This window comes from Cylas formicarius, unplaced genomic scaffold (genome assembly GCF_029955315.1).
Source record: "Cylas formicarius isolate icCylForm1 unplaced genomic scaffold, icCylForm1.1 PGA_scaffold_10__41_contigs__length_53128322, whole genome shotgun sequence".
NCBI classification, from domain to species: domain Eukaryota; kingdom Metazoa; phylum Arthropoda; class Insecta; order Coleoptera; family Brentidae; genus Cylas; species Cylas formicarius.
Window position 1 is genome coordinate 7,177,688 of NW_026844214.1, and position 18,039 is coordinate 7,195,726.

Sequence of the window (18,039 nt, forward strand, 5' to 3'; positions counted from 1 at the left end):
CCGCCATCGAGCACAGGAATTGGACCTGTGTCCATACACCTTATGGAAGATTTTGCGGAAAGATCTTGGTTTAGGTACTTACAAAATCCAACTCGTGCAAGAATTGAAGCCAAACGATCATAAAGTAAGGCGTAGATTCGTCGAATGGGCCCAAAACGAGATTGCCGTTGTTCCCGATTTTCATAAGCGAATTTTGTTTAGCGATGAAGCGCACTTCTGGTTGAATGGCTACGTCAACAAACAAAACTGCCGTATTTGGAGCGAAGCTAATCCTCAAGTGTATGTCGAAACCCTGTTACATCTAGAAAAACTGACTGTTTGGTGCGCTTTATGGGCTGGTGTAATCATTGGTGGGTACTTCTTCGAAAACGATGATGGCCAGAACGTTACAGTGAATGGTGATCGGTATAGAGCTATGATTACTACCTCTTTCATTCCTGAATTGAATAACCATGATGTCCAGGAGATGTGGTTTCAACAAGACGGCGCAACATGTCACACAGCTCGTGCCACAATCGATTTATTGAAAGACACGTTGGTGACCGCCTAATTTCACGTTTTGGACCTGTGAATTGGCCTCCAATATCTTGTGATTTAACACCGCTAGACTACTTTCTGCGGGACTATGTAAAGTCATTGGTCTATGCGGATAAGCCACGAACGTGTTATTGCCGATATACGGCCACAAATGTTGGAAAAAGTCATCGAAAATTGGACGTCCAGATTGGACTACATCCGTGCCATCCGTGGCGGTCATATGCCAGAAATCATATTTAAAATTTAATGGCACAAGATTATCTTTCGGATAAATAAAATTCATGTCAATCGAATAATCCATCGTTATTTTATTGCAACTTAAAGTTCAATACATCGAAAAAAACACCCCTTATTATAAATCAATGTATTACCAGACTTTTTTTTCCCGAGAGGTGAGCTAATGAACTTCATGCACAACGGGGACGTTATTATAATGGTTATTTTTAATAAGTAGTATGTACGACCTAATTAAGTAATATTAATAAGCGCAAACCTCTAGCGAACCCAAATAAAAAATTCCAGCACTGGTCGAAATTGATTAAATAATTATTCAGACTAAAATCCAAGCAAATAAATTAAAGATGTGAATTTCATCCCCAACGCGTCATTTGAACCTTATAGTAAGAGCCTTTCATACATTTGTTTCTCAAAACGTTGCGTCTAAAGATGACTAATTAAATAACTCTGCAGACTTTAGAAGGGAGGTTCAATGGGTGACTCATTCCAATTCTTTCCGATGACAGGGGGGACTGAGCATCAAACACACATGTTACATATTACAGGGAAAGGCAGCCAACTAAGTTGCAATGAAGCAATCCAGCAAAAATTACACAAAAGTTGCAGCAATTTTATGTTCCCGTTAATATTTCGTTTTTAATTGAAGTTTCCTGTAATATTAAGTTTATTTAAAAAATGTAAATAAATATTACTAATAAAAGGTTTTATTATTATTGTTATTTTAGTTCTGCAAGGTATTAAGCTCAAACAGTTAAAAAATGGGGGAATTTTCAGCAAATAAAAGTTAATTGTTTAATCAAAATAACATCAGGATCAGCAATATGCCACAATTCCTTCATTTGAGTCACTCTGTATAAAACAAACCCAAAGAGAAAATGTACTTCAAGAAAGTGTTTAAGAAAATTTTTGTAATCACATCAGCGTCGAGGGACAACGCTTCACCAAACTTCTCACATCCTGTACCCCTAAATTTTCTAAAGAGAGAATTTAAAATTAGGTTTTTTTTCCTTTTTTCACGAAAGAATAAAAGGGGCGGAAATAAATTTGATTACGCCGGTTACCAGTTTGCATTCGAGTTTGATTTTACAAAAGAGATCCAGACCGGCAAATCGAAGCAATCGGATCTTGCTCCTATGAAGTGTATCCTCGGAGTAACAAAACATAGATAAAATTGGGTTCCTTTTGTGAAAAGGGGCTTCTATCCAAGGTATTATGAAACAGACAATAAATTTTTCACAGTAGCCGGCTAACATCAAGAAAGTTTTAATTGAAAACATACTTTATTACACAATTTTAGTCGGTCGGATAGAGTTTTTAAAAAAAGGCAATGACGAATTTTCATCGGCAGCTTTAAAAAGCCCAATATACGAATTATGCAGCGCTGGTATATAAAAAAGATTTGTGTTTCATAACAAAATAATATGCAAGGACCTTTAGAAAACCGAGTAGTTTCGGAAATGATTTTGATTTAATTTTTTTCCTAAAACCTAAAACCAGAAGCACATTTTCAATACTTCTCCTTGTCGCTGCATGACGACGTCTTCAGATTTGCGAGGAATTTGTTGACGAAATATTAAACTCTACTCCTTAAGCTAAAGAAAGAAGTTGATGCGAATGAAATTAATGCATAGCTGTCATTGGTTTGTGTCTGACAGAAATAATCCTGAAAGACAAAATAACCCCATGCATTTCATTTTATTTTATTTTTTTGCTAATATTTCTATGCTGTTGGATTGGTGTATTGCCTTAAAATTTCGACTGGAATTAGAGGAATTGTTTGGTTTTTCTGAGAAAGCTACCTACAATATTTTAATCTGGACGCATTTGCGTGCAAAAAAAACGCTTAAGAGGTCTATCAGAACAATTAAGTGAAAATGGCACTCCACAAAAATAATTCGCAATCTTAAATCTTAATCCAGTTTTATGTTTAAACTCGATATTCGGTATTTTACAAACAATGTGTAATACTTATAATTTACATTTTGTGACAAATGTTTTACGAAATGAAATTGTTTTGGAAAATTGTTATCGTTGGTAAAAACACTAGAGAAACTATGACTTTTGCGATTAATACCTACAATGTTCCAGCTCTATACATATTGTCCCAACTATCTGACAGTAATGAGAAAACTTCGTTCAGTTATAATTCGACATTTCGGATATCGAACGTTACATGTGGGCATGAGATTCTTACCCTAAATTAAATTTTAGTGTACTATCCAGTATCTATTCGTAAAAAAGTAACGTCAGCTTTTTTATTGATTCTGCAATTAATTTATTAAATATTTAATTACATTAATTAATTTAAAAAAACACTATTTTGTTTTAAAATTTCTTCATTTCTCTTACATATTTGTGATATTTTGAATAGAACTGGTAGGTTGTATTAATGTGAACCCCAGTCGAAATTTCTGTAATATTTCCGAAAACAAAAAGCAAATTTCGCACATTTTTGCAGAATCCACAATAAATTGTGGGACACCATGTGCACATGTGAAAATTATTTTAAGTAATGCAACTCATTAACATGCGCAAAAGTTTTTAAATTTTGATTTAAAACACAAGTTATAACACAAAATTTTAAGGTTCGAGTTATAACACCAAATTAAAGTGGTCCTTTCTACGCCTTCAAAGAATTCAAATCAAAAGTATCATAAGAAAATCAAACAACATTACTTCGAATTTTGGCAAGAAGGAAAACGGTATGGAATGTTTAACAAACAAGTGCCGAATACCCGAAGAAGCTTATAAACGACCACTAGTTTTTGGAGTACGAATACATTCAACAAGTTACAATGCAGAGAAACGTCAAAACACCATCGGGCAATATCTACCCAAAATATCCATTTGCTCCCAAGCGGTGTCTAAAGTACTGGAAACTCTGGAACTGGTTTCCGACAGCTTTTAACTAAGCTAATGTCTTAAAGTTTTTGAAATGACACATGCCTGATCAATGCATAATCGGGTAAGTACAGAGTAAAAATAACATATTATGCAACAAGTTTGATAAACACCACTTTAGTCACGAGTTTGATTTGGCACGAGCGGAACAAGTGTTTTATAAAGGAGTTTACGGATTCATTTTTGCAAACCAACACGAATAGATTCACTGAGTGATGTGGGACATGATTGACAAATGTCAAAAAATTTTAACGGCTTTTTCCCACATGGCATAATAAAAAACAGTGTAAATTCGAAAGTTTCATGTTTCTCCCTATTTTAAACCTATTTTTATTTATTTATTTAAAGAAGTCTACCTAACAGGCATGAGGCACAACTGACAGGTAAGTTGTAGTACAAACTATTAAATACTTACAGGTGCATTGCAAGTAACGATGATATGTGGAAGCTTAACTTAAAGTCTAGCTTAACATAAACATTAACTCCAATTAAAAAACAAGAGAATGGGAAAAGACTGAAATTAATATTTATAGTTAATGGGGCAATAACGTTTTTACCTTAGTAATAGATTGCGAAAAAAATTCCAAATCGTGTCGAGCATTGTACTTGGAACACATTGAGAAAATAATACTCCCAAGTTACAAAATGTGAGAAAATTTTATCAAAATAATAGTCATATTTCACAGTGGCACTCATGGTGGGAAAAGAAAGTACATTACACTTGTTTGTAATAACTTCCGAGTTATTATTTAGGAACAAATTGTTGATTTGCTCCAAACTCCGCGGGAGAGTAAGACTATCCTCCGAACACCGGATTTTTTACAAAATTTCACGTCGTCGCATATGTCGAAAAACTGACATCAAGGTCATTAAAGTGTGACCATGGAGATAGAGGTACTGAGTGCGCTTGGGCAAGTATGAAGAAAACAAATTAACATACGATTCGGAAAATCCAAAAGCACGGAACTTGTAGATTAGAATTTTGTGATCTAGGCGATCAAACGCTTTTGAGAACCTTCATAAATAGCCTCAGAAATAGAATGAGACATCGTAGTTAAATTGGCAATGATGAATGTTCCTTCAAAAAAAAAAAAAAAAACATGTTGTTCGGGGCACTATTTCTCTCTTAACAACATGAGGTGAGGAGATTCTAAAACTTCACAGAAATTGCAGATAAGGGAATAAGCCCTAATCTAATACAGTTACATTTACACAGATTACACAGATTAAAAAGCAAGCGGTTTAGTCAGAAGAAAACGACAGTCATGTATAAGGAATGCTGGAATTCAATCTGAATCTGTAAAATGCCTAATTACCCACCGATCTAGCGTGCGAGAAGCGTCACTCTACCACGTCAGTTTCGTTTCCCATGAATCCGAGCCACTTCGGACATTTCCGGGATTTTACCGCACGGATTTGGGAGCAATCGGATATTTTCGGAGATTTTACCGAACGGTTTGAATTTTGACGTTTGTCAATTCTTACTGTCATGTCAGTGGATGCATTCGTGTTGTTTTGTAAAGATATATCCAAAAACTAATACACATGAAAATGTTATGAAATATCTCAGACAATTTAAATACTACCTGCTATAAGCTACAATGAAATTCTAGTGGATTAGTCGGTAAGTAAAGTGACATTTATAATTTATGTTTCCCACAAAAATTTTACATACTGTTCACATGAACTTTAGTGGTTTTTACAGTTTTTATATTACTATCTTGCCAAGACCAATTGTACGATTTTCGAATATCCATGTATCATTAGTACAAACAAAACAAAATTGAAGGTCCTCACCTTTTCTAAAAAGTTAATCCTAAAAGCTATATCCTTGGATGATTTTTCTTCCAATTAAACGGTCGTAGAAAAAATATAGTATGCAACATGTTCGGTAAACTTTTAAGTCACTTGTGTATTAAACACTCGCTCCGCTGAGCTCCGCTCGTGTCAAATAAACTCGTGAGTCAAACGCCGTTTACCGCACTTATTGCATGATATACTATTCCACCTCATATTTGGAGAACATCTTTATGTTCATATTTTCAGTGGTGTAAGTTACTAATACCATTAAAATTGTTGAGAGAACTCCCGTTAGAGAATGATTGTCGAAAACATAGTGCAAAAGCGTTGAGTATATCTTGCCGAGTATGTGCTCATATGGTGTAGAAATATGCAGGACAACCTGGTATACGTTATTATAAAAAAAAAAATTGGTAACTGCTCAAACGCACGTAAACACGTTACCACTAACAAAAGAATTTTTATATTTTGCTTTGTCGTTTTCAGTTAGTCGAATCTGCATATTAGAGATTCGCAATCCTCGGGCCATTTCTCACCCGCTGCGAATTGTATCCGTGTCGACGGAACTCGAAATGTGGCGGCGCGGCCCTGAAGAAAAAGCTCCGGTTTTATCCGCAGTTACAGCCTCCATTTAAATGAAAATGTTGCTGTGCGCCTCGTCCTCACTTCGTTTAGTCTCGTTTCCTACAATGGCACATTTTAATGACTGACTTTATTTTAGTACAGTTTTTGCTCGTATGCACACTGACTAGGAACATAAGAAATATTTTCGAAAATGGTTTTAAAGCAAATAATCATTTCAAACTGGTTTACGCAGAGAAAAGTACTATACAGGATAGTATAAACCTAAATTTTTTAATATCAATATTATAAATGTTACATAAAGGTGACAATAAACACACATTAGTATCGATATAAAAAAGTTTTTAATTGTTTCGGAGAAGCAGTTTTTGTTTTTATCATTCGCTTCTATTGGAAACTGATGATGGTGTATTTACATATCATCTGCATAGGCCTGATTATATGCATTACTGAACCCATAACAATTTTGCTTAATAATTACTTAAAGGGCTTCAGAGTATGATCAAATAAATCAAATTTAGAAATCGCGCATTTGATCTTGCGCTCATTTTTTAGTCTACATATAAAAAAATGTATTAATATTATATATATTCAACACTGTACATGCAATTTCTATATCAAAGAAGTTATTTAAGCAACGTTTTGGCACAGCCGGCCTAATCGATTGAGGAAAAAGTGCTGCGCGTACAAAAGGAAAGGTGATACGGGTAGTTTATGTGTAAAATAAATCACTATAATAAGCCTATTATTTAATATTTTACACCGACAATCATACAATACGACTGGGAACATTTAATCAACTAAATGTGTAAAAATTATGCAAAATTTTTGCTTTGTTTGCTCTACAAAATGTTAGTTGATAATACCGCTTATAACGTAGACAATTAAAAATATTTTTAAAAAGGTTAAAAATTCATAATGCTACATTCTACACAGAATTGTATATGAATAACGATTTTTCGTAGTGTGCTTTGGTTTAATGTAGCAGTTGACAAAAGTTTCGTTAAATATTTTTAAATGCGTTCTTAGAATAAATTCAATAAGAGTCATTAAATTTTTACTAAACAAAACTGATTAAATTTTACTAATACCCAAATAAAAAGCAACTTAATGTGTGCCTTATTTATTTAATTCGTTTTGTGATATCAAAATTAATTAATTAAAAATACTAAATTACACTATTAGCACAAAGTATTTTGTACTAAGTTTTGTTGCAAGTTAAATTCATATTAGTTTGGTTGTTAAAGTCGACGAACCATGTTTTAGATTTCTATTTCAGGTGACATATGTATGTTGGATTTATCGACATCCGCGAGGCTTCCCGCAGAAAATGGTAAATTTAATAATTCGAGTAAAATAAGGGAAACTGTGGGTGCTGTGGGTCGCACGCGTAGCTAGTGAAAGTTGGTTTCCAAAAACAAAAAACACACTTACACGGTATACCTTCTTCTATTTACGAAGAATTTAAATGTCCTATCCACCAATAGAAATTAGCTAGCTAACATTGTGAAAATTTACATTTTAATAAGATAGCATGATATAATCTGGTATTGTAAAACCGTTAAACATAATTAATTTAAAAAGTAAGACAAAGTAGTGATAATACTTATTTATCGATTAACACAAAGATAGAACAGTTATTTGAGTTATTATCTTTGCTTGCGAAATTTGCAATTTTAGAAGTTTTTCCAAATTTCAAGTCCAAGTTCAAAATTGAAGAACCACTTTTTTTTTGGCAGACTAACGATCAGTTTTGAAAAATGTAATTAGTATTAAAATTACATAGGTATTTCGTTGTGAAATCTACGCTGTTAACAATTTATAATTTATGTGGAGTAATAAATAGTCGTTAATTTGTTAAAAAGTATCAAAAATGCAATTCAAAACCTGTTTTTAACAAAACACACATTATACGGTTTGTTACGCGCACAGCACCCACATCATAGTAACTCATTTACATGATTAGCTATAACTTTGTACTTAGTAATGTTTATCCATATCAACCATATCAAAAAAGTCGTTAGACACATAGAATATAATTTAAAATGCGCATGTGCAATTAAAAAAAAATTAATTAAATATTTTAAAACAAAATTATTTTATTATATATTATACTGGACAAATGAGAAAAAGAGTAAGAGTGAAAAAGGATATTAGAAAAACGTAACGTACTCATTTTCCTCCTAATTTCCGATCGATACCCTCGACATAGATAAATAGATACAGGCAATGCAATAATTAAATTTTACTTAAAACCGTTAATTTTCCAATGTTTGCTTTAATACGATCGATTTAACAGCGAAAACAAATTGACTTTTCAACACCATTCTCGATTATTACCGACCCTTTGAACTTATCAGAATGGCCAAAACGATCTCCATTTAATAACCAAGATATGGCCTGTAGAGGTTAATTTGGTGTGATCCCCGGACAGCCACTTCCGTTTCCAATTAGTCCTCTATGCAAGGAATAGGTTTCAATTTATCTTTCGAACCATTGACTAGAGGTTTCGTTAGGATTTCATTAATCAAAGAGGGCGAAACTCTAACGAATTTTGAGGTTCACTAATTCGGAAAATTGGAAGAGTAGTTTGGACAAATTTTCGCGGTACCGGTGAAAGGGATCCACGAAATAAGTGATCAGAAAGTAACTTGAAACGTGATAGGTTCATACATCAGCCATATACTTCCGGAAAAATATGTTCTCTTTCCTTATAGAAATAAAATATATAAAAATTAAGTAAATAAATAAAACCCAAGTTAAGTTATTGCAAAAGTTTAAAGATGAAACATACCAATGCATAAAAAAAAAATTAAACGCCAATTTTTAATTAATTTTATTAAGTAAAAACTTATAAATTAAAATAATTTTAAATTTTAAATAAAAATAATCATTTTAAATAAAAATAAAATAAATTTAAATTTATATCATTTTTTGAATTATTTTTTATGTCAAGCACAATAATTACTAATTTAATTAAAATTTGGTGGTGCATTTTAAACTCAACTGCACTGGTATGTTATCCAAATGAGCAAAGCGATTTTATACTAATATTATAGGTGTTTCTGTAAAATTCTATGTTCTGCATTTGTATAATTTGTATAATAATTGTCAATGCAGCACGGGAATAATTCTTGATCTCATTTTAAGAACAAAAACTTCATATGAACGTATGACATAAACGTTGTAACTTTTGAGATAGAGAGTGGCAAGTTTTCAGAGAATTTGTTGCTTCAAAAATGGCGGACGGACGCCAGTGGTAGGAATAAAATTGACAATTTCGCAGTTTCTTAATGGGAGATAAACCATTATTAAATTGTAAAACTGGGCTTTCTAAAAATGAAAAAATTATTAATCTAAATGCAGTGAAAGCTCTTCATTGCATCCATGGGTAAGAAGAAATGGTGGAAAACTTTAAAGAAAATGAATTTTCGACTCAAACTCAAAACAGAAAATTGCTTAACTTAAAAACAGAAGGAAATCTGCTTCACAAACACTGTAGAGTCTTTTATTATTTTTTATTATTGTATAATATTTCATATAACTATTATTTCTAAAACGGCTATAATTCATCTGACTAGTCGGAACATGTTGACGTAGTGCAATTTGAAATAGTAGATTTTAAAAAAAAATCTATATTTATTTCCATATTATTCTTGGTGCTTCTTTTTCTTCTTCTTAGTTTTTGATTACTTGATCTTCATCTCAATTATCCCACCAAATTTATAATTATAGTCATGTAAATAATCAATTTAGTTGATATTTATTATTCGAATAAAATACCTGTTATCACGCTGGCGTCATATTAGTTTCTTTGACCAAACTTATCTTTCTATTGTGTGCAAATTTGTTTGACACTAATTTCAAAACGATTTGAGGTGTCTTAAAAACTGAAATAGAAAACGATATAACCTTTAAATTTTTCACCCTGTTGAATGACTCCTGCCATTGCAAATTTACATTTTATTACTCTCTCGTATTAAGAAACATAGCACAGCATTAGCTGTGATTGCTGAAGTAACAATCTCTATAAAGAACTTTGGGTCCTTACGTAAAATATTTTAATGACAAATTCGCCTTATCGAAAATCTAACCATTTATTTAATTAAAGTTTTTATTAATGCACTCCCTCTAATATTTCTTCTCTATGAAACTTTGGAAGTCTCCTTGGAATTTTCCTTATAGTTCAAATTATTGCTGGACTATTTTTAGCTATACATTATTATACTAATACTGAATTCAATAGGGTAAGAATCATTTGTCGTGAAATTAACTTTGAATGATTAATTCGAACTCTTCAAGCTAATAGAGCTTCGACATTCTTCATTTGTATGTATATCCATATTTACTATTTGACAAATTTTTTATTATCTATATTAAGAGCTTTTTTAGTTTACGTTTTACCTTGAGGTCAAATATCTTTCTGAATGGCTACTGTTATTACTAATTTCATCTCAGCTATTCCCTATTTAGGAAACTCTATTGTAATTTGAATTTGGGGGGATTTGCTGTTAATAATGGTACATTAACTCGTTGTTTTACTTCTCATTTTAGATTTTTTTTTAAATTCAGGATTGACACTCCATAAGGAACACCCCGTATTGAGTCATCTAGGGTGATTTAAAAATTCTGCCATCCTTGGTGAGTCAGTAACGCGATCCTTGGGGACGTAAATCCATAAAATAATGTGTACGACGTAATTTCAGGCAACGCCTCCCGCAAAACACCGTGGCTTCCTTTACATTGTTTTCTTTTGTTGGCGTTCTGCAGTTTCCAGCGGAGTAAGCAAATCCCATCCTATAAAACGTTGTTTGTTCAAGACAATTTATTTGCATGCAGACATCAAGGTTTTTCTTTCAAAGGCTCGCTTTTTTACTTAAAGCTTTTAAAGTGCTTTAGTTGTTTTACAGCTTTGAAATGGGGCTTAAATTCTCTCAGACAATTTAATGACATTTCAAACGAAACTTCGCCCCTTTGTGAGATTTCGTCCGAGTTTTACGGGTATAATTAGTATTATCTCACCATTTTTATATTCAAAGGTCTGTGTAGACGACTCTTCCATTCACAGTCGCCAAGAAAGCTGCTATCTGGAAGTTGGAAAACCGAAAACGTAGTTTTAAAAGCGCAAATAAACTCTTGGAGTCTTTTTTGTAACCATCGTAAAATGTGTAAAAAATTTTTGTTTAGCCAAAAATCGACATCTTGTTGGCTTCTTCAGAGCTTGTCTGAAACTGGCTCGTATTTTACTCTGTACCTGCAATGCCAGCAATTTCGACTCGGCAAAAACCGACGCAGGAGGAATCCAGAAGTTTTGTAAAAAAAAATTATTACAGTAGCCTGTGGAAGTTTCCCTGAAAATTTTATTTATTGTCATTTACTATTTACAGATTCATTTTCTGTATATTTTAGTTATGACGTGCAACATAAAAATTATTTTTTATTGGTACATACCGGGGTACACTTATACCCCGTATCGTATGCCAAAATACTCATTTTGATTAGTCACGGTCATGCGCAATACAGTAAATATCAGCTGGTGTCAGAAATGATAGATTCTGAAGATGATATCATAGAAGAAATAAATAACGGTGGTGCTCTAATGAGTGAAATAGTGTCTGAAGATGTGATTACAGTAGAAGAAAATGACAGTGGTGCTGTGGGCAGTGCAATAGCGACTGACGATAGTTAAGAAATCTTAGAAAAAGGTAGATTATCTTATCGGACCAAAGATAACACAAAATGGTGTAAAATGCCACTTAGACAAAAACAACGAACAGTTGCAAATATAATTAGGAAAAAGTCTGGACTAAATCAACACAGTATCAATATTGCCTCAAAACTTGATTCGCATAGACTGTTTCTGACAGACGAAATTATAGAAATAATTGCCCGGCATACTAATGATAAGGTAGAACAGGTAAAGTTATCGAATTATATATGGCATTATTCACTAATAATACCCATCCCTGTCCAATTTTTCAGACTTTCCAACTTGCGAATGAAAAACACCCAAATCAAACACAACCTCTACAACGCACATAGAAATAAACAGATGTTGTTGAAATAAAAGCGTACATTGCATACATTTTGATCTTAGGTGCCCTTCAAGCTTCAAAAGAACCGATAGTAATGTTGTGGTGTATTAAGAGAGGTTACACTAGACCAGTTATTCCTGCAACTATGTCTCGCTCACGTTTTCAATTGTTGACGAGTTTTTTTCGTTTTGATGATCCAAAAACAAGGGAAGTCAGAAAAAAAATTGATAAGCTTGCACCGGTAAGAGAAGTTTTTAACATATTTGTGGACAATTTCAAAAGGTGTTATAATACCGGAAGCCATATGAGCACCTAGTTGGATTTAGAGGTCGTTGTTTATATGAAAAGTGAATCAGATAAATATGGTGCAAATTTGGGCGGCAGCAGATAGTGAAAATTCATACACTATAAATATGTAACCGTACTTGGGAAAAATTAATAATACAGCAGAAAAGAGTCGTCTTAGTTCTTGACGGAGATCTAGGAACCGAATATGGCATAACCACAGATAAATTCTTTACAAGTTTGTCCATAGCAGACTAGACTATTAGAGAAACAAATGACTGCGAAACATTACAAAAAATAAATCTTATATTCCCGAAGAACTCTTGCCAAAATCTTATAAACCCATTTTTTTCGTCAATGTTTGGTTTTCGGAAACAACATACAATTGTGTCCTATGTGCCTAGCAAGAATAAGGCTGTCCTTATGTCGTCTACGATGTACAAGCCTGACATAATACTTCATTATAATAAAACAAAAGGTGCTGTAGATACTACCGATAAAATGGTAAAAGACAATTCGGCTCGTCGAATTAGTAATAGATGGCAGATGGCCATTTTTGGACAGCTATTAGACGTCGCGGCACTAAATGCATTTATATCATTGAGTGCAAAATTTCCAGACGAAAAATCAAAAAGCAAAAACAGCAGAAGCAAATTTCTTTTGGACTTAGGAGAGTCATTGATTAGGGAAAATGTCATAAGAAGATTTAAAACAGAACCAAGAATTCCCAACAGTGTCCAATCATATGTGCTAGAAATGTTTCCAGAATTGGAAAAGCAGCATGAAATCCATTACGAAGAACCTGAACGACCTGTTTCTGGACGATGTTATTTGTGCAATAGAAAGAACGATCGCTAGTCCAGGCAACAATGTTACGACTGCAAAAAATTTACATGCACTGACCATAGTGTAAACAGATAATTTGCAGATTATGTATGGAAAAACGTAAGAATTAATATGAGTAGAGGAGTTCTTCTAACTTTCTTTTTTAGCATTTTTGAGACTTGTTTATTTTGTTCAACTTTTTCGTTATAATTATATTACTTACATTAAGTATTTAATTTTGTTGTTACACTGTATATCTACGATAATTGTCGCAAAAAATGTCACAAAGCGTTCAAATTAGAGTGGGGTACAATTGTACCCCACATGGTGTTCTGCGTCACTTTTTGACAGCAGTAGGACGAAGGTTAAGTAGTGTAGACGCCCAAAATAGTATATTATGGAACAATTATGATAAACGCGAGAAACGTCAAGATGGCACCATATCGAAAACATACCATCGCTCCCAAAACCGTGACTAAAGTACAATGCTTGCGTTTAGCAGAGTGTTCATATTGAGGGTTTTTTTGTAGCCAGCAGCTAGTCAGCTAATATTGAAACCTAAAATAAAGATGTATCCGTGGAAGGTTCATTTTGGAGATACAGTCTTTTTTGCGTTTTTTTTATAGCCTTGTCAAAAAAGGTTTAGAAATATTAATTTCTTAATACCTACAAGGTTGCAGTAGTACATAATTTTACCCTGTCGAACTTTTTTGTGCTCCGCCTCTGCTATGCCAGCAAATATTTTAGAATTATTTTTTTATTAATACAATATACTATATAAAATAAAATATATAATAAGCTGTGCCGAGATAAATGAAAAAAATTATTTAATTGCTAAAAATACTAAGTGAGTCTTATTTCTCCTAATCATTGTTGATTGCCAGTTTTATCGTCAAAATACTCATTTATTATTCATTATCGCGATTAGAAACACCACAAAACTCATATAAGCTGGTCGAATACGATGGTAGAAGAAATAAATTAATACCCCCGACTAAAACCCAGTAAAGACTCCTTAACGAAACTTTTTCATGTTAAAGCTTCTTTTTCTGCTCCGAAAATGTAGCAATATTTTTCAATTCATTAATATACAGGTATACCGAGTGGCCGAGGGCGAGAGTCTTCCTTTAAAAAAAAGTCACTTCCGAATGGTATTATTCGCAAATCATTTTCCAGAAAAAAGTGTAGTGAAATGTACAGTTAATATATATATAGTTAAAACATAAAAAGATTGAAATCCGTTGCCGAAATTTTAAAAAACAATTGAATTCGATAAGTACCTACGCAGCAAAGAAGAAAAGGTCTTCTTAGTTTCCTTGTAGATTTCCCCATTAATCTTATTAATTAGAAAATCGCAAATAGTGCCGCCATTATGAATGCAAATGTCAAGTTGTGACCGAAAATCTACAATGAATTTATAATAGCAAAATTGATATCACTTCCGGTTTTAATTTTTTTGACATAAATGATGAGCGTCTTCCTGAAGCTGGACTACATATCTTTCAAAAAAATATCTTTGACGTAAAGTGTGCAGTATTTATTATTTATTTATTTATTTAGTTATAGAAAATATTTATTTTAGCACCGTTCGCTGAAATAATGGTTTTATAAATAAATTTTCTCCGATTCGTCACTTCGCAAACAAATAATTCAGGAAAAGGGAACGGATAGTTTAAACGAATAGGAAAAAGTAAAAGATACGACCGAACTGTTTCAAATTACGATCATATACGAGAAGAAAAGTATATAGTATTTGAAAGGATATGCTTTTAGGATAGCTGTTGGCTAAATTGGGTATTTAGTTTAAAAGCTCTGGCTTTAACAGAGCGTATAAAAGTTAAGCCTTCCAGGCTTTGCTGTAGTTGTTAGCGGAAATGTAGTACGGCAATGTAAAAAGTATTTCCGGTTAATTCGCGAAAAGTTTTTTTTCGAAAAACTTATCACATCTGATATCGCATTATGAAAATTAATTGAAAAACATAATTGGAACGATTTCAACAGCGTTATTATCGATGATCTAATTTCTGATAAAAACCTATAATAATCAGCTTATCGTGTCAAATATGGGACAACTACCATTATTTATATACAAAATAGACCACTGTCTTGAGAATCCTTATATATTTAATAATTCTATTTCAAGAAATAACTTTAGATCTTAATTAACGAATATTTTACTTCTAATATACAGCAATCAAATAGCAATTCTGAACTAACCAAAACAAGTGTCTTTGTGTATCAAGTGGCTTCATCCTGGAAAACAAAAAAACATCTTGTTGACTCAAAACTAAAGTATGGGTTACTGAACATGTAGTGTAATTTAATGTATTATAATTAATCAATAAGCGTCAGTATTTTTCTAACAATGTTTAGTAAAAGAGCTAGAAGGCAAAGAAGAGAAGCGAGTATGAACACCTGAAAAAAAGTGATTCGACAGACGACTTTCCTCGCTTTTTTGACAAATTTAATAAATTTTACTAACGATTGTGATAAAAACAGTTGTTTACGATTTTAGATACATTTTCTAGTATACAAAATTAGCATCAACTTCTTCACGTCAAAAGGACTACCACCTATGATCGTATAGTATAGCAACTAAAGGAAAAATAAAACTTTGGACCCAAGTTGAAGTTCGATTTCTTGAGGCGTTCAGCAGGTAAATGGAATGCTTCAAATCATCATAACAAAGAATACCACAATCTATCATACGACCAAAAATATAGTACATTTACTGTTCTGACGTTTTAAGTATTTTATAGTACCTTAGCCGCAGACCTTCTCAGGATCGTGGTAAAACTCATCCCAACAGATGTTCATTCTGCATTAAGTAGGTCTTGCCTGAGATGGACCGTAAGTAGTATTTGTAGAAACTTGAAATTTTATTTGCAATAAATAAAAATAAATTGCAATATATTCGTATATATTACAGAGTTATTTGACTGCGATCCTTCCAGTAAGTACGTATTTATGTACCTGATTCTCGAGCTTTGACCCTGCGAGGCTGTTTTCACTGTTTAGTTCAAAGTGTAAGGGTAAGTACCTGTACTCTGTTTATATTACAGGTAAAATTTTGTACTAATTTTTTTATGTACATGTTTCAAGAATTGTTAGGCTAAAAAATTGAAAACTTACTTATATCTCGCTTATTTGTGTAGTTAGATAAATTCCTGGAACGGTCCTGGAATGGTTACGGGTAAGGGTCTGCTCGAGGTCGATTGTAAAAGCACTATATTGCTGGTCGAAGTATATAATGGAGACCAACTAATATATGGATAAAAAGGAGAAGCGCGAGTATGAACTCAAAAGAAGGAATTCACAGGAAAAGAGTGGGGAAAGGATTGGAAGAACATATCCTTCTCGACACAACCAGAGTCGTCAATGAGACTGGGCATCGACAAAATAAATGACGTGTTAATAAAAAAAGCATTTTTCGATTCATAGGTGTAAGTTCTCCATAAAGACATGAAAATGGTAGCGGGAACATAACAAATTTTTAAAATCATGAAACTAACGAAGAGTTCAATTCTATAATGCGAGACGAAAGATCAAATTTCGTGTCGAATTTTACTTAAAAAAATTGCGCCAACGAAACATCTGGCTCCCACTTTATCGAATTAATCCTATCTTTGTTGCGTCGCAGCGTGTTGATTTCAAATAGAAATTGCGACGAATGAAGCCTATGTGTGTCGGAACACAGTCCAACAGTTTAACAAGATCAAAACATTAATTAACGAACGCTATTGTGTTTCAACAACTCCTATATCAGTTGCAGACCAATATGACGTTTCGTGCTAGTTACTTCCTAGGGATTTCCGTAAATTTATATACAAAATCCTATTAATACAGCATGTAATTCCGCAATCGACCAAACGAGGCAATTTGTGCCGGTTTATTAAAGCCTAGCTAAGCATTGTTCTCGGGATATACATAGATCAACGTGTCACGCTTTTTAAATTACGGATTGCATCTAAACGGGGATCTTTTGAAACTGTAATTTAAAAATATTTGCCTGCTCTACATTCAGACTGCAAATGTAATAAAGATGTTAACAAAAAAAAGTAACGCTCTCTCACTGGTCATGACACAATAAGAGTGAATGTAATAAAAAAATTAGTTTTACTTTTTACAAAACTTCTGGATTCTCCTGCGTCGGTTTTTGCTAAGTAGAACTGTTTCAGTCAAGCTCTGAAGAAGCCAACAGGATGATTGCCGAAACTTCAACAGAAACAGAAGTTTTGTAAAAAGTATTACAGTAGCATGTGGAAGTTTCTTTGAAAAAAAAATAGTTGACCCAAACCATAGCATGCAAACGCAGATTTTCATATTTATACTACTGCCACATGTTAATTTTTCAAAGAAACTTTCACAGGCTACTGAAATGCTATTCACAAATCTTCTGGGTTCCTTCTGTATCGATTGTTTATACCACATATCAACAGTTCGTAAGAAATATAACGTCAAAACCAGATTTACCACTTGTCCAAAAATCTCTCAACACCTTCGATCCGTTAAAGGCAAAAGTCAAGCACATGCCTCGATACCATATTCACGAACATGGCGGACTAAGATTACAACATTGAAGTTCTAGACCCTTGCATTTCTGACCATAAAACACAAATATTAAGAATAAAAATATTCCTTCTCTCACCACTCCAATTTTCCTATTTTTTACCTATTTTTTACCTATTGCAAATTTGATGCACTACTTTTACTAACCTTATTAACATTCACTTCCCTCCTAAAAAGGTTAAGATAAGATATTTTGCGACGCAAAAAAAAATCCGCTTGCATTAATATTTACAGAATTTCAAAATGGGAACACGAGCAAGAAATCATA

At 33.0% G+C, this 18,039-nt stretch overlaps 1 protein-coding gene across 1 annotated transcript; it reads left to right on the forward strand.

The window, feature by feature from the left end:
• Positions 1–12,734: 12,734 nt before the first annotated feature.
• LOC132708207 (uncharacterized) lies at positions 12,735–13,235 on the forward strand. The gene has a single exon (XM_060680383.1). It carries the CDS (start codon positions 12,735–12,737, stop codon positions 13,233–13,235), a length of 501 nt encoding a protein of 166 aa, XP_060536366.1.
• Positions 13,236–18,039: the final 4,804 nt, after the last annotated feature.